Source organism: Archocentrus centrarchus, chromosome 4 (genome assembly GCF_007364275.1).
Source record: "Archocentrus centrarchus isolate MPI-CPG fArcCen1 chromosome 4, fArcCen1, whole genome shotgun sequence".
NCBI lineage: Eukaryota > Metazoa > Chordata > Actinopteri > Cichliformes > Cichlidae > Archocentrus > Archocentrus centrarchus.
In genome coordinates this window covers 38080123-38103933 of record NC_044349.1, presented here as the reverse complement: position 1 = coordinate 38103933, position 23811 = coordinate 38080123, and the positions used below count along the sequence as shown (strand labels likewise).

At 45.3% G+C, this 23811-nt stretch overlaps 1 protein-coding gene across 4 annotated transcripts in view; it reads right to left on the bottom strand.

Annotated features, from left to right (window-relative positions):
- The window catches only part of lpp (LIM domain containing preferred translocation partner in lipoma), a 178832-nt gene that overhangs the window by 10823 nt on the left and 144198 nt on the right, over window positions 1–23811 (bottom strand). For all 4 annotated transcript variants that reach the window (XM_030726934.1, XM_030726933.1, XM_030726936.1 and 1 more), the window contains one exon: window positions 20065–20234. In XM_030726934.1, the coding sequence (XP_030582794.1) occupies window positions 20065–20234 (170 nt within the window). The remainder of the gene's footprint in view (window positions 1–20064; window positions 20235–23811) is intronic.

The window sequence follows — 23811 nt, the reverse complement described above, 5'->3', positions numbered from 1 at the left end:
TCCGGCTGTGCGGCACATGCAGCAGCATTCACGGTCTGCGTGCTAATGAATGAAGCAGCTTTTTGCAGACCGAGGTTCATTGGTTCAGATGCGCCATTAAACTGCCCTGACATGACTCTCACAACAGGATCGCGTGCCACCGGAGGGCGAGAGGGCAGAGGGGAGGGCAGCTGACGGCAGGCTGGGAAACGTGGTTAGAAAATGGCCAGTTCTTCAAGGCACTCCTGGAGAGGCATTATTTCATGAAAAGCAATGAGTGCAGACATGCTCAGCATTCTTTTTTTCCACCCCTCCAAGATGGTAATAGAAATAAACATTATTCCCAGGGCAACATTTGTGTATAAACAATGTCCATATTGCAATCCTGCTCGATCCTGGAAGTGGAATAAAGCCTTTAATGAGCTCGCTGCACTGAGCCCTGGAGGTTTGCCTCACGCACAGACAGACAGAGAGGTGGAGGTGGGGGGGTATATCTGCAACCTGAGAGTCTGAGAGAGATACCAGGGCCAAACAGCACTAAACCCACTTCAACTCTTACTCATCTGCCTGCGTTTCTACTTACTTATTCTCTTCTGCCCTTCATGTGGGAATACCTTGCCCTTGTTTAGCTTAACTAGAGCATATGATTTCACAGCACACAGTTCCTCCGGGCCATTGTAATGAGTACAGTACTCAAAAGACAAAATTTCTCTCTTTCTCTCTGATGGTGAGATTCTATGACCTCAATTCATTTACTCTGCTCAGCCGCGGTTGTTTCTCCTATTCACTCGTGCCTCCTTTTATTTGGTATTAGGTAACGTTTATTAAGGTCTGTTACACAAACCCGGGTCTGATGTCAGCGCAGAAACTGTTCACGGTCTGCGGCTGGGCACGACTTCCACACATGGTTTAGGAAATTCTGCAGTCAATCACTTCATAGCCTCCCTGTCAGGCATCCAGGTCCTCTGCAGTTTGCCACTAGAGGGCTGTATATGTCTGCAGATGTCCGGCTTTGCCTCTTCCCTTGACTAAATGTGATGTATTCAAGCATATGTATTCTTTTTCCCTCCTCTCTCCCTCAAACATTTCTCTTAAGTGTTTGCCCAGAAGGCTAAACAAATGTCTAGGCAGATGAGGTAAAGTGAATTTAGGTCAGACAGCCTCTTGCTGAACCAAGGGGTGAGTAGAGTGTGTTAAAGTCAATCGCGGCCCCCTTTTCTCTTATTGTGAGCCGTTTCCTTTAGCAGCAGAGCGCTCGCACGGATCAGCTTCTCACCGTTTAGGAACGGCTAACAAACGGCGTGTGACACCGCCGTCTGCCACGATGGGATCCGTGACAGCGAACAAAGCATGTAACAGAGTTAAGAGGTCCCATGTGATCTGGGCCTGACAGCCTGAGACAGTCACACCACACAAACATACACACACAGTGAGGTCCAACAGGAAAACCTTTCACTCATTTCCACTGTAGTTTTAAATGATCTGATGGTAATCAATCAGCCTGCACTTGTAAAAAATATGGAAAATGATTTAAATGAGAGGATAAACAAAAACATCTCTGTGATGTCAGTGAGGGGCACGCAGAAGCCCCGCCCATCCAATATCTCTCCTTTTGATTAGAAAAATGTGACAGAGTGAAATGTGTGTCAGAACCACACACACACACACACACACACAGACACACACACACACAGACGTGTGTGCAGCTGAAGGTACGAGTGCAGGAACAAAGACGTTTCTGTGCTTGCAGATGAAACAAACAGCTGGAAATGTGATGTGGCGTAACTGTTAAGATGAAGCTGTTCATCGTCTCTGCAACTGTAGCAACACACATTTTTACACCTCTCTTCTCTCTTTTTCACAAGTCGGGCTGACGGGAGGCCGGCCGCAGACCCGTGAGGCCGCTCACCGACAGGCTGACCTCAGAGGATCTGACTCGTCTCAGAAGGCGCCGGCCACGCTGTGTGAATCCACTCCATCCTACAAAAGGTAGCTCTGTGATATCTAAGAGAAGCTCGCTGGGCAGATGGATCTGAGCGCTCTCCGAGGACTGAACAGGAGTTAATGACTCGTTGGTGCACTATGAGTCAAATCACTGACCCTCCTGCCTCCAGAGGGAAGGTGTCCGCTGATTTAATGAACCTTGACAAGCAGCTTCTCTCCATTTTATTGCTTAATATGAGTCAATCACGCAGGACAAAAAGAAATCCTTTTGCTGAAGAGGCTTAATTACGTTCTTCTCCTTTTGGCAAATACTGCACAATAAGAGAAGTCAAAAAATAAGGAGGAAATAAGGAAGATTGAGGGAGTTCACAGAAAAATAGGAAGAAAAAAAGGAAACAAAAAAAAAAATAATTTTACAACACGACTCAGCCTAATATAACACCACAGAGAAAAAGAACAGGGTCACATTTTGGGAAATGGTGCTAATTTAGAGTGCAGTGCTTTAAATCTCATCATGTCAAATTCCATCAGACGCTGACAGCATCCTGGAGATGACGGTCATCCCTGAAAGGGCGGCTTCGTTTCGGAGCAGGAGTGTGTCAGGAGCTGTGTGGGAGCTTTGCTTTCTAGGTTTAACGAGGTGTAGAAACAGCTGGTGGTTTGGGGCAAACTGATGCTTACTCAGTGAATTTAAAGGGGCCCTTTGTCAGTGTCCATGAGTTGGAAGTGAGAGACCTATCTCACCATGGCCACGACCCAGTGTGTGACGGCATAAATACCAAAGGACAGCCGATACTTATCTGTGAGAAAGTGGCAGCATTTGATGCCCTGGGAATGAGAACAAACTCACAGACTGGACTCTGTGCTGAAACACTGCTCTCCACTTACTCTTTCTACCACAGATGGATTAAATGCCCTCCACGTGCTGCTCTTAGCTCTTCCAAAAAAACAAAAAAAACAGAACCCAAAATCCCCTGCAGTCCAAAAAATTTTTAAAAATCCCAACAACTATTGGAACAGAGACAGCTGCAACCTGCTGACAGGACACCCTCAATCACAAGTAGACTGAATCTTCTGACCATAAAAGTTTTATATTTTTTTTCCAAAGCTACAAAAGCTGTATGCTTCTGCCCTGCCCATAGGGAGATGTGGGCGGAGCCTGAGGGGAGAAACACTAATGCACACGTGTGGTGTGCCACACATCACAGGAAGAAGCAAACCTGGAATCTAAAAATGAAAAAAAAGAAAAACCCAACAACTAGCAGCTCCACGTTTTGGGATTTTTTTGGCAAAATCACTGGTTTCTGATGGCCGAACCAGCTGACCACCTGTTGATTCCTCTCTTCTAGTCTTGCTAAGCACGTATAAAAATCAGGGTCAGGATGAGGGCTGAAGCCTAACCCTCACAGGGCGATAGGTGGGGTGCAGCCAGTTCACCAGCCCGTCGCAGGGCGGCCCGTCGCAGGGCGGCCCGTCGCAGGGCGGCCCGTCGCAGGGCTAACACAAACAGATGTCTCTCGAACAGGAATGAAATGAAATTATGTTGTTGGAGCAAATTCATCAAGTTCTGATACTATAACACCTAATTTTGGGGGACAGAAAAACTCACAGCTGCTAATTTTCTTATGTGATATGATCCAAAGCGTGCGTCTCGGCCAGAATCACCTCTCTGCACTGCACTTTTCCAGGGCTTCTCTGAACATGAAGCTGGAGCCAGCAGCTCATTAGCTTCTTGGCAGAGTGCAGTGACCTGCAGTCCTCACTGCTTCAGGAAGCCAGCGCACCCAGCTTCCCTCAGCTCACAGCAGAGGCATCCGAGGCTCAGATGAGAGAGAAACTGTCCGCTAATTGTAATGTTGGTGGCTTAATTTATGACTCCTCCACACGCTAGAGTGTCCTTCGCAAAGATGCCAAACCCCCAAACAGCTCGAGGTACCAGCTGACAGCTCCAGTGTGTGTGTGAACAGCACGACACACGTTTAAGCCAGTTTTATCAATCATTATCAGCCAATGTTACTTTTGTTTTTCAGGTGACAGACATGATGTTTGTCAGGCGTACCCATGAATACCTTTTGGTTTTGGATTTTTGCTCTGAGAAAATCAAATATCCAGGATGTTCTTCCCAGATCAAAAAAATTCACGGAGAAAACAAAAACAGCCCTGCATGGATTTATTAACAAGCCGTTCCTCTTTAGTCTCCACACACTACGACTGCCAAGGTCAACGCTGAAAAGGCTCTTTGTATGCATGCTGTTATTTGAAGCACTTCCTCGAGGAAGCAGCAGTTACCTCACTCACAGCTGACTTGGCATCAGCTTCTCTTAATGCATATTTAAGTGGGAGATTTGGCGAACCTGTCCCCGTGTCAGCGTTCACAGACACTGATGCTGCCGTGTTCCTGCTCGCCACAAAAATGGAAGCAGGAGTGTTGAATGAGCAGTAACTGTGAGCTACCTCGGGTCACTTTCTAAAGAATGGAGTTGTAGTTCTTTAAAAAATGGCAGAAATCTGCTGAGGGGAGCTGGGGTCTCATTGAAATCCACATGCTTGCAGAGGGACTGTGGGAGCATCACCCTCTCCTGATGCTCGGCCACACAGATAGAAAGGTCCGTGTGTAAATGTGTGTGGGCGTGAAAACTTGGGTTTCCTTTCAGCTGTTTGAGTTCAGTGACTGTGATCATCTCTCTGCCTCATCCTGAGAAGGTTAACAAGTGAGCAGGCCCCCTGCCTCTTCCCTTCCCCTGCAGTCTCACCTGAGACGCCATCTCATCCTCAGCCCTCGACATTCCGCTTAAATCCACCTTCGGAGCTGCGATTGCTTTGCAGTGAGCAGGACTGGCATCCTGACTCTGTCCCTCTGTGCAGTTTCTAAACATCAGGCTCACAGTTATGAGCATATGAATCTATATTAGCACAGGATCCTGTCATTTCTAAGCGCGTTACGTAAATCACCCACTCGTGTCTTCTCTGCTGCCTGGATGCAGATGACTGAGGTGTGTGTGTTTTTGTTGGCGTGTGGGTGTGAGTGAGCATGTCACACAGTGGAAAGTGATTCTCCTAATGGTTTGCTAACTCAGAGGATCAGTGACCTTGAAAGTATCAGCTGCATAATTCACAGACGGAGCGTTTGTGACACTCATCTGCGTGCAGCAGCAGTCAGTCAGGACGAGCGCCGAGGTTTCGGTGTCTATGACCTGGAAGCGCCCCGTTTCCTCCGAGTCTGCGGCGCTCAGCCCCGCTCAGTCTGTCTGTCAGGGTAATGCATTCACGCGGGCTTATAGATGACCGGCGCTTGCAGGAATGGCGTGGCATCCTGCCAGAGCTTCCTCTCCTGATTTGGGTTTTTGCATCCACTTTCCCTCTCTGCCTGAACAGTTTGGGCAGCCTCAGCCCCTGAGATCCTTCTCACCAGCAGCCTGTGCTCGTTTCACTTCAAGACAGCACAAACTAATGAAACAGCAAGTGTCCGCTGAGATTTACATTTTCATACATGCTGTTACATGCAGCTGTGTGGCTTTACTTCTTCGCACAGATTTCTTATTTTAGCTGCGTGATAACATCAAGCTACAACCAACATGAAGGGACAGGGTCGACCACTCAGCTCATGCCTCGCTCAGGCCTTTCTTCAGAGAATAAAAGGTGGCAGCGGGGGCCCTCTCCCCAGCTCGGGCAAAGTGGCCGGCCTGCCTGTCTGCCTCTGTGCCTTAAATTCAGCTCCGCAGCAGAATGTGACCCCTCTGGACTTTGGGCAATGTCTCCTGCTCTGGTTACAGAGAGAAACTGACAAAGGCCCCGGCAGTACTTCTCTCATGCCATGAGCTAGAGTGACATTGTGGTGGGTCAGCACTGGGTCACGGATATTTTTCTCTCCTGCTTGCCTCTTGGGGGTTGGGGGTGGGGGTGCTTAGACAAAAAGCATGAGGATGGTTTAGTGGGTGCCGGTGCATGGGTTCGCTCGCCTGTCTAAACAGTGTATTCTAATAACACTCGCGCTTTTCATTTTCCTGCCTGTAAAGGATCGGACGGCTGCATTTCCTGTAGTGAGGGTCAGTAATAAGAAATAATGACCTGCTTGAATTTAGCTGGCTCACACCCACTGTACAGCACAATTACACACACACACACACATAATTGTCTTGGCAAGTCTGGAGACGCACTAAGATGTGAAATCCTATTCATGCAAGTGCTATCTAATTGGCTCACTCCTTTGAGGAATTACACCGAGTTAATCACGTCTGAATATACAGAACTCAATTAGAACTCTGCAAGCTAATGCAGACAGCCATGAATATTTGATGGCAAAGTCAGCAGAAAGCCTGTGTGTTCGCCAGCTTCACATGAAAAGTCAAAGCAGGGTGGGAGTACACCTGCCAACCTCTGCGTGGCGGCTCGCCTGCCGTGAGCTGCGCCGCCACAACGACGGGCGCACGAAGGGGCCCTGAACTCACCACGATGGCTGAAAGCCTCTGGATCTGACTACCTGCATATCCATCACAGAGGAGTGACAGGTGTGTGGGTGGTGTGCAGTCATTTCTAATTAGAGCCATATTACTGTCACGGAGGCTCCACTGCAAGCTCTGCTCATATCACCGCGAGTGCACGAGAGGAGAGATGATCCTCCGTGATCGGATGTATTGTTTCCTGCATCGCCTTCCTCAATGACAGCAGCAGCCTTAGGGGAGTTCTTGGGGATATCCCTTTGTTAGCTGGAAGAGTCTGCTATGATGTGCTGTAGAGGACATCCAGGAGCCCCAGTACAGCTGGCAACATGCCTGTCGCCTCCGGGTGCTCCGCCATGCTCAGCAACTTCCCTCTGCTGCCTGGATTGTCTGATTATGGAGTGTTTGTTTGAGCTGGTTTTGTTCTCAAAAATTCAGCCACGGTTCCCACAGTGTGTCATCTCACACACCTCTGTGTCACCACGAGATCAGCTCGAGTCCCGCTGCACTCAGTCTCTTAAACTCAGAGTCACAGCTATGAATCATTCCCAGGTCCCTCCATCAGTGAGTGCTGCCCACCCGACCCCTCACACAACTTTTACCTCCATACTGCCTCATTTTAGTGCCAATATTGTTTCTGGCATTTTTAATCCCTCTGAACTTCATAACTACATGCAACACATGCAACCTGTTAAAAAAGGTTCATTTTACACCCCTCCAGGTGTCACAAAGCCCAGATCTGTTTTCTCAGTTTTCTTCTCTAACACCCTTCGAGCACACGACCCCAATCCCACAGAAGCTGGAACGTTGTGTAAAACATAAATAAAAACAGCATTTTTCTACTTTCTAAATCAAATCCAGAATATTCGTGGACAGTGATCATACTGGCTGGTAAACATGTTCGTCCTGTAAGATATCAGAACCAAGACAAAACCTGCCACACGTTTAAAAATAAACCAATAAAACTCCACCTCCATCAGCTTCCTTCAAAGAGGAGTTTGAATATTAGAAAGTCATGCAGAGTCTACATGTAAAAGTTAAAGACATACAAAAAGGAGCGGCCCGATAGTTAAGCTATTATCGAGGCGACATGAATGATGGCGACCGGTACGGGTGACATCACTACTTTCTAAGACAGACAAACGGGCGCGGAGGGTAAGAGCTCATCAGTCAATCACGAGCGTTTCCTGGTGACTGGCAGGTCAGGGCCGCCGCGTGAAGTTCTTCCTTTTCAAAAGCAGAATGGAAAATCTTCCACAGTGTGCAGCCAAAGAGACCAAAGCCCATTCATTTGAAATAACAGAGCCATAGTACAACACCAGATAATGAGCATAATTACATTTAAGCAAGTCGGCGTCCGTGACCTTGATGGTCTCTGAATTTCTGTCAAAAGAGGAAGAAACAGATTAAGGTTTTATGTAGGCAAATCCCTATCTCTTTATTACTGCTCTCTGAATACGAAGCTCTGCTCCTGATGTGACCTTGTGGTACTTACATCAGTCTTATTACAGCACACTTAAACCGGCTGCTTTGGATGATCTATATTCACTGGGAGTGGCAGTATGAACAGGAACGTGGGGATTCTGCCTCAAACAGGAAACTGAGCACTGTCTGCAGCACTTTACCATTCGCTGGTGTCGTTCAAGCAGATCGAATGGCTGTGTTTACCGTCAGAGAGCCTGAAGTGAAGGACGGCTAAAAAGCCTTCTTCATAGTGAATTAACTGCTCCAAAACTTGGCCGTGGTGATGCTGCAGCAAAGCGAGCGCCTGCTGTAGCAACACGGCGGGCACGAACAGACTAAGAACAGTAGGCATGGTAACCTGTGTAAGCAATTAACCTCGGTGACACCGAATCCCACAGCTGAACTTCTTCAAAGACCAGCTGAGCTATCAGATATGTCAAGAGTCCCCGTGGCTCTCAGCTCTGCTCACTAATATGCTCTCATGGTTACAGTCAGACTTCCTAAAGTGAAAGGAGAAAGAAAATTGCTCTTCATTTCTGAGATTACACCAGCGCCCACTGCTCTAATCCCACTGACTGACAACGGTTTTAAGTGTCTATAAGGTAATATAATGACTTCACTTTCTAAATAGGTTTTTATGTGAAGTTGTGCCAATGCTTTCTATTACGCTTTCTCTTATTTTCACTCATATATATAATGTGTCTATGCTGCTGCACATCGAACGTGGTTAAAGTTGCACGTAATGAGGTCATAACAATCCCTGAGAGCTGAAAGTCAGACCTAAACGCTCCGTTTCAGACAGTTTCTCCTACCCTGCTGTTCAAACCTTCACTTCACGAGTGTCAGCCGAGCACGAGGCAGCAGACTTTAGGAGGAGCAATGGAGCTGAAGCTGACCTGTTAGGGTTAATAAGGATGATTTCAACCTGTGAATCATGGACAGCTCTTCTAGTAAAGTCCAAGAAACAAAAGCTGGAAATGAGCAGAACGAGTTGATCAAATAAGTCGATCAAATGTACCAACTCTATAAAAATCTATAAGCCTGTGAGTGTTGGTTGGTTTGATGTGACCTGCAGCTACTTTGGTTAACTGCTGTTTAATAATTCAATGAACAGATATTTTAGCACAGAGCAGCAGGTACAGTGCAGCCAAACACACTCATGTTTGATTCCTGTTCAGGGACAAATACATTCCTGCAGCTCTCCACCCGTCCACCCCTCAAACAGGGGTATATGTACTTGTTTCACCCATGGCTAAAGGCTGGCATTGTACTCGCTCGTGGATGTGCAGGTGGACACCTAAAGGCACCACAGATGAGAAGTTATTCCTACAACCCTTTCTGCTTGGACTCTGGCTGAAGACGCATGCCTAATGCTGCAGTGTAGTCCTCAAGAGTTGGCATGTCTGCATGGAGCCTCGCCCTCACATCTGATGGACCCAAGTGACAGCTGCAGAAACGGTAACTCAAAGATCACTTTTTTAACCCATAACATTAAGTGTTGATATTAATTTCAGCTCCTCATCGGCTGGAAAAGACGTGATTTTATACAGAATACGACTAGAAGACATTCAGCAGTCTAGTCCCCTCTCAGACCACATTCATCGTTAGCATGACACAGTGGGTTAGCATTAATAGCAACTTAAGAGTAAACACTGATAATAATGAGATCCTACTGTATATGAATATTCTTGATTATCTGAAGCAGGGTTTCCTCTTACAAATCCAGCACTGGCAGACCCAGCCACCAATGATAACACACACACACACACACACACACACAGCAGTCCCTGAGAAAATGCAGCAAATACATACAAAGGAGTGCTGCACTCTCCACATACACTGGAGTCATTATAACAACACACAGCTGGTGTTTCCACAGAAGAGCTGACACCTTGAATCAGCTCTTGAATACCAGCATGTATCATCTAAGTGAAGCTCTCTTCCTAAACCTGTTGCGTGTTTCTGCATCCTTCAGGACGAGCCTCAAAGCTTCTTCACTTTAATGTGCATTTATTTCGATTACTAGGATTAAGATTCATCAGGACATCTGTGGTTATGATCACAAACCAGGTCCTCGGATTTTGGGTCGCTACAAACATACTGTGATGTCATCAGCCTGGTTTCATTAAAAGCCCAGCTGGGTGATTGAGATGCTCACACTTCTACAGTGTGAGTTTAGTTGGTGTAATACTGTGATGCAGCTCGGGTCCTTTTCCTTTTTGGGACCATTGCTGATTATAAAGGAACTGGTGGACATTTATGGAAATATATTTTTATATTTTTGCTGCTTTTTGGGAGATTGGCAGAATAATATGAAGCCGTAGGTTTACACCTGATTACCTGAGCATAGAGACATAAGGACGAGGGGACACACTGACTCCCCAAAGATTAAAATCAATCCAGCAACCAGCATGACAAAAAGTCAGCTAATTATGAGTAACCAACTGGAGCACATATTTCCTGCTGTAAATAATCTTTATTCATATTTAGCCTACACACAGCATGTAATCAGACCTCACATATAATTCTCAGCAAGAAAAGGAATTAGCAAATAAGTTAATTTCTTAAAAAAACGTGTGAAAGCTGCCAGATTTTCTGATCTCTGCTCTGTAGAAGCAGAATAAACACAGAGCTGCTATCAGCCACAACTGGAGCAAAAACAAATACCACAGCAGCTCCACTAGAGGCTCCAGCAGTGAGGCACTCCCTACAGACAAGTTCAAATGTCTAACTTTACAGCAGAAACAAACATGTTTACAGCCTGACACAGAAACTGCTTTGTTCTCTGCCTTCATAACAACTGTACAGGGTCAATTATATTTTATAAGGTTATTTAACTGACAGCTGCCATCACAGGTGGCTGTAGCTGCTAGTGTTCTCATATACTTCACCTCCACTAACTGGAGTCTCAATTTGTCTGTGCTACATTATATTTCCAAAAGTATCCATCCATCGCTCTCAGGAGCTCAGTGAATCCCAGCGTGGTACCGTGATAGGATGATACCTGTGCAACAAGTCCAGTCACTGCTAAATATTCCACAATATTCCACAGTGGGATTATAACAAAGTGGAAGTGATTGGGAACGACAGCAACTCAGTCATGAAGTGGTAGGCCACGTCAGAGGATGCTGAGGGTCATAGTGCACAGAGGTCACCAACTTCCTGCAGAGTCAATCACTACAGACCTCCAACCTTCATGTGGCCTTCAGATCAGCTCAAGAACAGCGAGAGCTTCATGAATGGGTTTCCATGGCAGCTGCATCCAAGCCTTCCATCACCAAGCTCAATGCAAAGTGTTGGATGGTGTAAAGCACGCCGCCACTGGACTCTAGAGCAGTGGAGACGTGTTCTCTGGAGGGATGAATCACACTTCTCCATCTGCCAATCAGATGGAGGAGTCTGGGTTTGGTGGTTGCCAGGGGAACGGTACCTGTCTGACTGCATTGTGTAAAGTTTGGTGGAGGGGGGGTTATGGTGTGGGGGTGTTTTTCAGGAGTTGGGCTCGGCCCCTTATTTCCAGTCAAAGGAACTCTTAATGCTTCAGCATACCAAGACATTTGGGACAGTTTGATGCTCCAACTCTGTGGAACAGTTTGGGGATGGCCCCTTCCTGTTCCAACATGACTGCACACCAGTGCACAAAGCAGCTCCATAAAGACATGGATGAACCAGTTTGGTGTGGAAGAACTTGACTGGCCTGCACAGAGTCCTGACCTCAGCCTGATAGAACACCTTTGGGATGGATTAGAGCGGAGACTGTGAGCCAGGACTTCTCTCCAACATCAGTGTCTGACCTCACAGATGTGCTTCTGGAAGAATGGTCAGAAATTCCCATAAACACTCCTAAACCTGTGGAAAGACTTCCCAGAAGAGCTGAAGCTGTTATAGCTGCAAAGGGTGGGCCCACATCATATTAAAGCCTCTGGATTAAGACTGGATGTTACTCAGGTTCATGTGTGTGAAGGTAGACAGTGAATACTTTGGGCAGTGTAGTGTATCCATGCCTTTTGGAGCATTTTTTAAAATGATATAATGTGTTTAACCTGATTAATTTTGCTCACAGACTGTCCACAACGTGTGTGCTCCAGTTTTATTTTAATGTTGGCGTGTTAGCACTAATCTGCAGGTATCCGTATTTGTGTTATGCAGCTATGCAGTTTATGGATGCAGCTTTCTAACTGAGCTAGCTGATGTTCGCTGATGGCTTAGCATTCCACCTTTGCACTCCAGTGTTGAGGTCACACAGCTCACCACACTGTTTATTTGGAATAACTCAGAAATACTGCAGTAACTCATCACTCAGTCACTGTTCCTCTGTTTGACTAATTAGTTCCAGTTTTGTAGAAAACAGTGAGCAATACTTTGAATCAGCTGGAAAACATTGCACAAGAGCATTTTCTTGGAAAACGCTCAGTGGCACTAAAGCTCGAGACTGCTGCCTCTCAGTAACAATGATGGACGTCTTGCTGGGTAGTGTGTGCACACACTCTGACTTTCCTCCTCATTGTGTGTGTAAATACTGGACGGGGTGAGCAGGGGGACACCTCGGGCTGAGACACATCAGACAAGAGAGAGGGAAAAATAAAACAATGGCGATGCCGATGTGTTCACATTAACACGATTACAGATCACTCCATGCAAAATGAGATATTAATTGAGCGGCTGTAGAGTTTATCAGCATCACTGCGCATTCAAATATGCAGCGATAAGACCTCTGTGGAGGCAAGCCAGGGGAAGTGCCGTGGACAAAGGCCGATTTCTGCCCTGCGGTTTGTGGGCCGGTCGTGTGACTGAGGTGGGTTCGAGAGAAAGATAGCAGGTTGTAAAATCAGGAAGCAGACAGGCAGTGATAACAGATCTGTGCGAGTTTCTGTACATTACTAAAAGGAATTACTAATATCTAGGCAAACAGTTTGAACGAGGCAAATCACCCTGCGGAAGAGATGGATCTCGCCCGTTCAAATGCCAGTATTGTTCCACAGAATATGTAAAGTCCCAGCCAGATAAGAGCGCTGCTGATCGCCTGCTCTGATACATGGCACAAAACTTTGTTGGATGGCAATCAGCGTGCAAAATGTATTCCTCCAATTCCTGGCAAAGGGATTAATAGAGTTTTGCATAATATTATACAGACTGTACACACAGCAAGCTTCCTCAGGCACCTGTTATACCTGTAAGATATTCTACATCAAATGTAATACGCTGCCACAGGGTGAGGGAAAATCTATTTCACACAAAGAGCGCACTGCATATGGAAAAAATGCAAGGAATAATCAATAGTTTTCCATTTTTAAATGACTCACTGTGTTTTACTCAAGAAAACCACCGAGCATCTACTGGATAGTTTCATCTGTAAGTGAAAGAGTGAGAGCGCTCAGTGAAGAACGCACACCGAGGCGCGTGAATTTAACAGGAAATTTACAAATCAAATTCAGTTTAGTGGCCACAGCAGGGGCTGTCCAATATCCACAATGCATATCTTCAGGGATATTCTGGCGTTGCCTCCAGATTTAAACCTGTGTTCTGACCCGGGGGCTCAGACACAGAGACACACAAAACCCCCGGATGGTGAGTTGTGCTGTAGGAAGTCCGTGTTCGTGGTGCTGGACTCGTGCTTCCAACAAAGAGAAGATATCTCTAGATCTCCTGCTTTTATTCTGATCATTTATTGATGTGTTTGAAGCCAGGATGTGGGGTACAGAGACAGAGCACTTTAAAGTTCCATCCAGGGGATTCATGGACCATGACAGTAATTATATTTTAGCATTCTGGTTTAACCATTACAGAAAGATAAAAAACTGATTTTGATAATTACCAATACTGTTAATTTAGGGCAGCTGTGGCATAAACCTCACACTGGATCTAATACAGCTGTGGGACTGTTTGAACAGGAAGTTGTACTGAATCCTGCAAAGCATCCATACTTCCTGCATACTTCCACCTACCAAAGGTACATCGATGACATTTTCTTTATTTGGACGTCTACTGAAGCAGTTCTACTCATTCATGAACACTCAGAACAAACATTTAAAATTCACACTGGCTTCTGATCCTGTGCAAATCCACTTCTTGGATATTCTGATCCATAACAGGGAGGACAGACAGAAATTCATTTGCACGTGGACGTTCAGGTCACCCCACAGGTTCGAGAGGTCTTCCTGTGTCTCAGTTCTACCACATACATCACATATGCAGCTCTAATAATGATTTCCAAGAACTGCTTCAGAACAATGATTTTTAAAGACATGAGCTTCAGATGGTTTTAAAGTCAGAGTGTTTAAACTTGGATTCAGCAAATACAGACAATAAGATCACACATTCAACATTCACCTTCGGCCAGCGGTGATGTGGATGAAGACACCATTATTCAGGAACATTGGCACATTGTAGCTTCTGACCCTGCTCTTAAGGGACATTTGACCAACCCTCCACAGATCCCCAAATCTTAGACACATGTTAGCAACAGCAGATTTTTCATCTTCTCCTACTGTGTGGCTGAGTGCTGTGGAGTCTGGGAAGTACAAATGTAGTAACTGTCCACTATGAAATTTCACTCACAAAGATCTGCAACCATCCACATACAGGGAAGAGCTTTCTGATTAAAACCAGTAACGTGATATATATGCTTACATATATATATATGCTTACATGTCAGTAGATCTCTGAAAAACAGAATTTCTGAGCACAGCAGTGCCATCAGGAACCACACTGAGCTGTACTGGCACTGAGCATGTGCAGCTCCCAACAAGAGGCGGCTTTTTAGGAGTTTCTTACACTTGATGATGGAGATACCTGATGATACCTGATGGCATTGTAAGACCTCTTATTGAGGTGTGGTTCTGATTGGATGTTATTGCCACTGCTCGTGGTCATGTGACCTATTAAGATGGCTCCGCCTGGAGTTTTATTGTGTGATGAAGTGTGCTCGAAACATCATTTCCTGTTGAATAAGAACGTGTGAGTTCTGCAGAGTGTGGACGCTAACAGATCTGATAAGCACTGGAAGCTCAGCTACAGACCTTCAGCAGTGTGGAGATGGACAGCAGCTTTTCTTACAGCTGAGTCAGTGACTCTCAAACATGGGGGGGGGGGGGGGCAGAGCCAATGCAGGAGGGGTCTGGATGATGACTGGAAAAACACTGAGTGAAACACAGCTGAGTGAGTATGCATGCTATTGTGCTGCAGTTATCTCACTGAAAGGAAACCTCAGTCAGACTCTCCTTCCTCACTGACTGATAAAAATCACTGGTGTTGGATGTGGACCAAAGTTTGAAACCCACCGACCGAGACGAGACCCACAATTCCAAAACGATACTCCAACACGGGAACGTCTGAAGCTGTCGGCCAGCTGAAAGCCTTTTGTTGGAGACTCGGTGCTCGGCTGCATACCGGGGGCTGAGCGTGGTCTCCTACAGGAGTCTTTATAGAAGGAAAGTGCTAAAAATATGTCTGCAGTAAATCAATCCACTGAGATATCAGTGAATTAATTCAAACTTCACAAACCACCCAACATGTCCACCAGGTCACTGACTGCTCTACGGGCCTTTATGACCTGACATACTCTAATATGAGAACAGTGAAAATGCATATAGAGGACCTGAGTTTCTGAGAAACTCCAACTCTACCCATAAGTGGCTTATGCTAAGCTAAGGTAAGCTAACTGCCTGCAGGCTACAGCTTAACCTTTAGTGAAGAAACAGGAGAGCAGGTTCAACCCTCTCATCTGACTGCTGGCAAGACAGGAAATCAGCAGGCTTCCTAAAATGGTAACCTATTAGCAGAAGCCAGCATTTAGACCGTTCCAGTATTCCACCAAACTAAACCAGTCTCTGCTTTCAGTAACGTGCTCCTTCAGGATGGAGAAGAGCTGATATCATGTGACAGGTGGCAGTGTGAAGAAATAAATTCATTAATGTTGGTTTGCTCTTAGAGACATTCCTAGACTGACTTGGAGCCTAACTTGAAGTTTTCCTCCTTCCTCTCTGGGATTTTGCATTTCTCTTCAGAGACTCAACTCTCACGTTCATTCTCTAATCGCACAGAGGCGTATGACCCTGAGGATGGGAATAAAAGAAGAAGAAATTACTTTCATTAAGAAATTCAGATTTCCCCCATCCTTTTGATCTTGTGCCAGAAGAACATTTATGCTGATGAAATGCATAAATAAAGTTCTTAAATTATCCCATTCCTCTTTAGCGTATGTATCAGAGTTGGAGAACTTCCAGACAAGACAACTACAATCACACTGAGTGCCTCTGAAAAGAGATGATTTAAGAGATGGCCTGCCACTGGCTTAAACATCATGTAGCTCAGCTTCAAGACTTTCCTGTTAGAATGCACATCGAGCCGTTTCCTGCAAGTGACTGAAAACTGTATAAATGTGGCAGCGTGTGCCGTCACAAGAGTCAGCATTAACTAATTAAGGGAAATAATCACCATTCCCAGAGAGCTGTTCTGTCCTCAAAGTGCCTCACCTCTAATGCACCTTATATCCTTATGGTGAGGAAACTCGATCTTAATCATCTTTAATTTAGGTCTTCTATTTACAGCGGGGACTCTGGGAGGTTTTTTCACAGGAAAATGATGCCTGAGAGGATCTGTATCAGGAGCTCTATGGAAAACCTGCACAGGTTTTTTTCACATTCTGGGTGCACTCAAAAAGATGAAAATTAATTCAGATATATCATTACCATCTCTCTATGCTCCCACTGCACAACACAGCTGTCAAAAACATGCACAACAGCGATATTATCTTTAATAATAATTCAACTAAACAAAATCCTCCTGAAATGTATCTATTGCTGTTTCCTGTGGATGAAGAGGTTTAATGGGGGGGGTCACTGTGAACCACTGTTGAGTAACTTTACTAATATGTTTTAAAGGATTACTGCTATTAAAAAGTACTTTTTGAAGTTGAGGTGTTACCTGAAGTAAACCTATGTTTGCCACGTTGGCTTTACCTTCAGGGGGCGTCTTTCCTGCAGTGCCGTTACCTGTACCTGCTCTGGCTCGCTGGCATAACCGGCCACGAGCTCATCCGTTTCCTTCAGAGCGACAGCTTTAGCCAAACTAACAGCTCAACGTTGCAGTTTCAGATCAGCGCCATGCTCGCCCTCAGCGGCCTCTCCGCCGGTGCTACACAGCTGTCCTTTAACATGTCAAGTAGAGCTTCTTAGCACTACCCCGGCACTGTAACCAAATTCTGCCTCAATGTACAAGCTGCCCTCTCTGTCATCAGGCTAGCTGACCTTAACTTGCACACTGACACATCTGTAGGACTGGACAGATTTCACCGGCTCTATCCTCGAGCAGGTTTTTTGGCCTGTGTAGAGCCCTGCAGTCAAAGCACAGGGCACAGTTTCCCAGGGTAACGTGGACACAGCAGGAGTTCCTCAGAGAGCAGAAAGGAACGGAGCAGGAACATCTGTGATTAAATTAAGACTGGAGCCACCAACACTCAGGTCCAGTACTTCACTTAACAACGTAACAGCAGCAGGTGAGTGGTGCCTCAGCCTGCGCTCTCTGTATTTCAGAGGAGTGGTCACCTTATTTCAGCCAGCTCAATTAATCACGTCAGAATGATTACCTATGCAGACAAGCTCAGGCTGCAGTGAAGCAGTGACTGAAAGAGAAAGGAGACGTGATAAACCGAAAAGTGAGTCTGCAAATATATATTTACTGTATTCTTATATGTGCATTAATAACACCATGTTAAGTTTTCATCAACTGTACCCTTTATATACATCACTCATTTTCCAAAGAAAAGCAGAGAAAGCACTGCACTTGAATTTGGTGTGTTTCCTCACTGCAGAGGTTTCCCAGGAACGACCTGCCGACCGAGGTCTAAGATCGCTGACAGTAAGAAACGCTGCCGCTGTGGGACCGATGACCATATTTTACTGAAACTGAATGAGGGAAACATTTCTGCTAAATGATTTCCTTTGGTCTTGCCAGATGACGTGTCTTTCCTGACAATATTGTGCAAGGAAACACTTTCATGTGTGTTGTGCAACATATTGTCAAGAAAACGTGTCACAGTTTTGTAAGATGGAATAAAAACTCTCACTCACAAATTCTGGGATATCTCTCTCCCAATCATTTCTTCATTTGATCAGATAAGTGATTATTAATCATTTAAAAGAAGTCTTATCTCATCCATGAGGAGAATTAACACCATGTTACATGATTTAGTAACTCTTGTGCATATCTGGCTGTTCATCAGCTGTCACTGCAGATGGTTATGCATCATCCCAGCAGAGCGATGTGTGAATGAAAACATTGTTCTATCATGTATAACACAAAGTCATGAATGCACCTGACACCATTATTAAGGAGAAGAAACTGCAACTCTATCAGGTAGTTGTGGATGAAGATGAGTTAGAGGTGAAAGGCCAAAACAGGATTGTCATCAGCTGCTCATGAGGACGAACCTCGAGCTGTGCCGAATCACAGGAATCAGCCACAACATTAAAACCACTGAGAGGGAAAAGCAAAACCCGACCTTTCCTTACAATGCACGTTCTGCTGGGATTCACATGGATGCAGACCAAGCACAACCCTCTGTGGCAATGGCAGAACACCACAATGGATTTTTTAGGAACCACCTGAGCATTCCTGATCCACAGAGACCCCACCCTGCAATCTACCCTGATGGGTCAGAGCTGTTTTGATGATACTAAATCTGAGAGCAAAGTGTCCACTGATACTTTAGTAACACTGCTTCAAAGGGTGCCCATTCTCCTCATCTCCAGCTCCTTCGTTTCACTCTCCGACTCTGCTAGAGTAGCTTTGCATGATTCACAGGTCAAAGTAATCTTTAGCTTTCACTGGGTCTCTGAAGTGAGCGGTGTTAGCTCCTCCCATCTCCTACTACGTTTAAGCTAGCTTTCTTCTGATTGGCTGCTCCCTCGTAAACAGAAATGGGTGAGGCTTCTTTGTTCACAGCCAACAGGGTGTTACTGTTTATGTCGTCATAAACCATGTGACTGTATGTCTGCAAACTGTTTTTGTGGGTGTTCTTTTCCTTTAAGGATCTGGGAGTTTCTGCAGGTCCCTTTTCTGACTGGCTGAAGTGTGTCAGGCTGGCTTTGATGTGTCAGCTGGTGATTGGTCCTCATTGTCAACGTCCATTTCAAAAACCCGCCTTCAGAAGTTGCCAGTGTTGCCAACTCAGTGACTTTGCCGCTATATGTAACGAGTTTTGAGACCTTTGGCGGCAGCAGCACTGTTTGTGAGCCGTGTCTTTGACCTCCAAACCTTTCATTAACTCTGGTTTCCTGAGAGAATCTCGGCTTTGCAGGTCGTGTTTTGTAAAAAGCTTAATCACTGTAAACATCACTGAAGCAGAAGGGGTGAGCTGCCCATTTATTTTTGTACACTTTTCTCCTGTTTGCTGTGTTCGGCAGTTCGGGATGGGTACCTGTGTTCGGCTTGCTTGTGTTTAGGGAGCACTTCCTTTGAATAAAGCCGGTTCTGTTTGCCTTTTTTGGACCTGGCTCACCCTGGACTTCATGCTTTCAGTTTGTGGTGTTGACCTCTTGACTAAGAGTCATAATAAAACTCACCCTTAATTCTTAATTGCTTCATTCTCAATTGAAGGGAGGCACCCTTTTAAACTTGTGCTCCCTCAACCGTAGACTGGGGCAGAACAATTATATATTTACATTATAGCGAGCCACGGGGCAGCAAAAACCTGGCTCAACCCCTGAGGTTTTACCTCACAGCCATTACCTGTACATACCTGATGATTTAAAACACTGGTCATGTTTAACAGGAGCACTAGAACGTCCATACACACAACAGAAAGCAAGGCAAAGCATAATAAGTTAACATCAGCAAGTAGGTCAGTAGTTCCACACAGCTGCTAGCCAGCTGCCTACTAATAGACTTTATTAGTCAAAGATGCTGCAGAAACAAGCTGGAAGACCAAGCGTGTTAGCTAACCAGCTGACATTAGTTGTGTAACAGGACAAAAGTTCATTCAGGAGGAGAGACGAGAGTTTCACTGAATGGCCGAAAACAAAACAAAGCCAAAGAAGAAGGAAATGAAAATGTGTGTGTGTGGTGAGAGGTGGCAGCCCTCTGGGCTTTGATGAAATCAAATGTGGTTGCCTGAAGTGAAATTTATGAAACACTCCAGGCACAGCGATACCTGATGATATAAAGTACACCTTTAAAACGTGTACAGGTGTAGTGAAGTGCTGAGGCAGGTGAATTTAAAAGGAAAGCAGTTGCTTACAATATAGCACGGCTCACAGTACGCCTTCTTCTCCACAGCATAGAAGGGCTTTCCACGCAGCTTGGTGCTGCAAGTCATGCAGACGAAGCAGTCGACATGGAAGACCTGGTCCATGGCAGTACAGCCGGTGCCTTCGCCCACTACGTTCTCTCCACAGCTGGCGCAGCGCCCTGGGGAGAGAAAGAGGAGGGCAGGCTGAGAACAGATTCCCTCTGAATCCACAGATTTCTCATTTCTGAAAGTAAATAACATCAGTGAACCAGGAGTGAGGCTAAGAATAGTGAAAAAAAGCATCAGCCAATCATGTATGTGATTGTAATGAAGAGCCACGTGACTGCTTCCATTCACGGGCAGACACGCTGTGCCTGACCTGGTGAGGGGCATCAGCTCCAAACAGGCCAAACGCACTGAACACGTTTCTGTGAAGCTGATTGGCTGTCTGTTAGGTAACAGGTACAAAGGGATGGTTCTTTGAGGACAAAGGAAAAAGCAGCTAAACCTCTCAACATGCAGTTTGATGAGAAATATTTGGAAGAAGAATAGCTGGAAAAACAATACAACTGCTGACTGAGTTCTTAGGTTTCTGGATTCAGATCTCACTGGTAAAAGAGAGTTGAATCTTCATGAGACCGCCCGATTAAATAAAGATTTGTAGACACCCGGCGAGCATCGTGGGGGAGCTGGTTCCAATCCCAGGTGACGATGAGCACGGATCAGGTAACATCAGGGACTAACACAGAGACCCAAACAGCCGATCACACTTTCATTTATCCACACATAAAGACATTTTAGAACCACTACATGCATTCAACTCATTCAAACCCAGAACCTTGCTGTGGTAAGGCACCAATGCTAACCGGCGCAAAAGTATGCCACTCAGTCCATTTTCTGCCACCCCACATTTCCATCATAGGCCTCCAGAACATTCGGATCCCTTTGAGGACCCTGATGAAGGGGATGTCAGTCTAAGGATCCACGATGAATTGGGCCAATTATGCCACGTTTCCATCAGTACCTACTCAGCGCGGCTCGACTTGACGCGGCACGGTTTGTAGGCATTTCCATTAGTACCAGGTACCCGGAACTTTTTTTAGTTCCCACTCAGCCGGGGTTCCAAGCGATCTGAAAATGTGACACGAAAGAACAGCATGCCACTGATTGGCCAGGGAGTGTCGTAAGTAGTTGAGTCATGAGAGCGACTCCTTCACCAGAATCAACCACGCCATATTTAAAATCCAACAGCAAGAAACTGGAGCAATGGAACAAAGCACGGGGAGGCTCGGTTGAATGGCCAGACCGACAGTTTGCAGCGGTAGTTTTGCAACAAGAGAGCCATCTGAAACGCACACACAGCATAGAGATTTTAACCCTATACTGCCGGGCGATCGCAGCTGAAGCACCCGTTACCTGCCCCCACAAGCCGAACAGCCGGTTAACACCGAGCGCTGAGGCAGCTGATCAAAGGAACTTTAAATTACTGTAATTATGTGACCGTTTATCCTATTGGAAAAATTCAAATGGTTTCTGAAAGCTGAGAAACTGCAACATACTTATGGCAACAATTACAGTAATTGTTGCCATAAGTACACGAATGGCAGCACTTTTGAAGTACACTGAGTCGATTATGACATGTTCGGACGTACAGGGTTAATACTTAACAATGATAACCTTCATCTATTAAAACATTGTATGAGGGACTTATACATGATGACCATAGTAAACTGGCCTTAGCTATGTTAGCTTCCCTCTATCTCATCCACTGTTGTGTTGTGTTTTGAGCCGCACACAAATTACATCTATAGACTACTGCCCGCACTGATATATCGACTCCACCCACACTGAGGTGGTCCTCAATTGCAATGGAAACAAAACAAGACCGTGGCGAGACGTGCTGAGTAGGTACTAATGGAAACCCGGCATTAGTCAGCCAGTGGACCAAAAGGTGACAGAGCTGTTTATCAGTGCAACAGAAAACACAGAGGAAATTTAAGTCACTGCACTGATAGTTAATATTAAGTAAATCCTAGAGATGAGATGAGCCAGTAAAAAGAACTAAATACATGAAAGTGTTAAAGGTGCTGTGACGTCTAAATCAAGGATCCATAGACTGAGCTTTAGTCCACGCATCAACTCGTGCTCCAAAAAACTGGAAGCTAGCCCTTTAAATGCTTCATTTCCTCATGTCACAGGCGTCTAATCTTCATTTCTATTTCAAACACTGGATAAGGAAGGATTAAATCATATAATTATGCCACATTAAAGAAACCATACGCATCACCAAAGAGTGACATCTGTATAAAAAGTTGAGCTTTAAACGATAAAAAGAAAACTTTAGAAGTACAACGAAGTCTTTGTAAAAGGGGCACCAGTGAACTGATATTATTGCTCCAGAAAGAGGCTGATTGCATACTGCGGGACATGGCATTTGGATATCTTTAATTGAGTTGGAGATATCTTTAATTGAGTTTAAGATGTCCTCGACTCAATGCAAGTTATCTTTAACCCAATTAATAACACTGTCAATTTAATTACTGGTATCTTACAATAATAGGGTTTAAAAAGATATGTGAGAATGCTTTATTTTTTACACATCTGAGGACAGATGCAATCTCACAGAGGAAGCTTGATACAGTAGATTTAATTAATTCAAGTTCACTTCTGTGGATCATTTTTCTTCCTTTTTCATTTTTTGCTTCATCTAAAGGCTGATTTGGGCGATGATTGACACACTGTATGTTGTGAACAGAGCGGTTCGAGCGTGTTACAGACACTAACCGGGGGCAGATATAGTATCTGATGCTTGTATTTTCACAGTTCCACTTGCTGTTTTCATATCAAAAATTCAAACGGAGTGTAAAGCGGATTCCGTCTCAGGTATCAGCACAACTTTTGGAAGTCATATGTTGCTGAGATCAAATATCTGCTTGACTGTGAGGCTTGCAAATGGTATTCTAATGTCACATAACTCATTATCTTATCACTGCAAAGGGAGGAAAGTTGCTTAAAGAACGAGTGGATCCACAACTTTTCCAGCAACATCATTGTTGGAGCGCTGAAATGTTAGATATGTGTGCCTTTTGTATTAGATGACTCATGACTCACCGAATGAGGAAACTGACATTTCACTTCTAAAAATTCTTGTCACAGCAGCATTTTGTACATTAATTTAGCGACTTCTGTCATCCAAGGCGACTTATAGCGCAGACACGTTTTCATAGAGCCTGCCACCGGTTTCATCTGTTCCCACAGCTCTATCCACACCTCAATTATGGCTGTGTTACCTACTGTACAGGGAGGCAGATTAAACAAACTAGTGAAGGCACATCTCGGGGGGACATGTGGGTGTCAGTGGAATCACAAGCAGGGTAATCACTTCAGAGAGCCAGAGGGAAAGAGAAGGGGAGAGAGAGGGAGCGAGAGACGGAGACGCCGAGCCTGTTAGTGGCTTCGGATCACAGGCCATCTTCAGTGAGTGGATGAGAATGCCAAACATGTCCCACAGGGCTCCCACTTTAAACAGCGAGAAGGAAACCTCTCGGAAATCCTTTTCCTTTTGGCAGTCTGTGATTGCGAAGGCCCTCAGGAGCTATTTGTGCACGATTGTGAGAGCAGCGTACACAGTTTCACACACACACACACACACAAAATCATCTCTCTGCGCCTGACGTGACACACATGTAGACGAGTACATACAAACGCAGACACGTGTATCATATAGTGTATGCGTACCCACAGACACGTCACGCC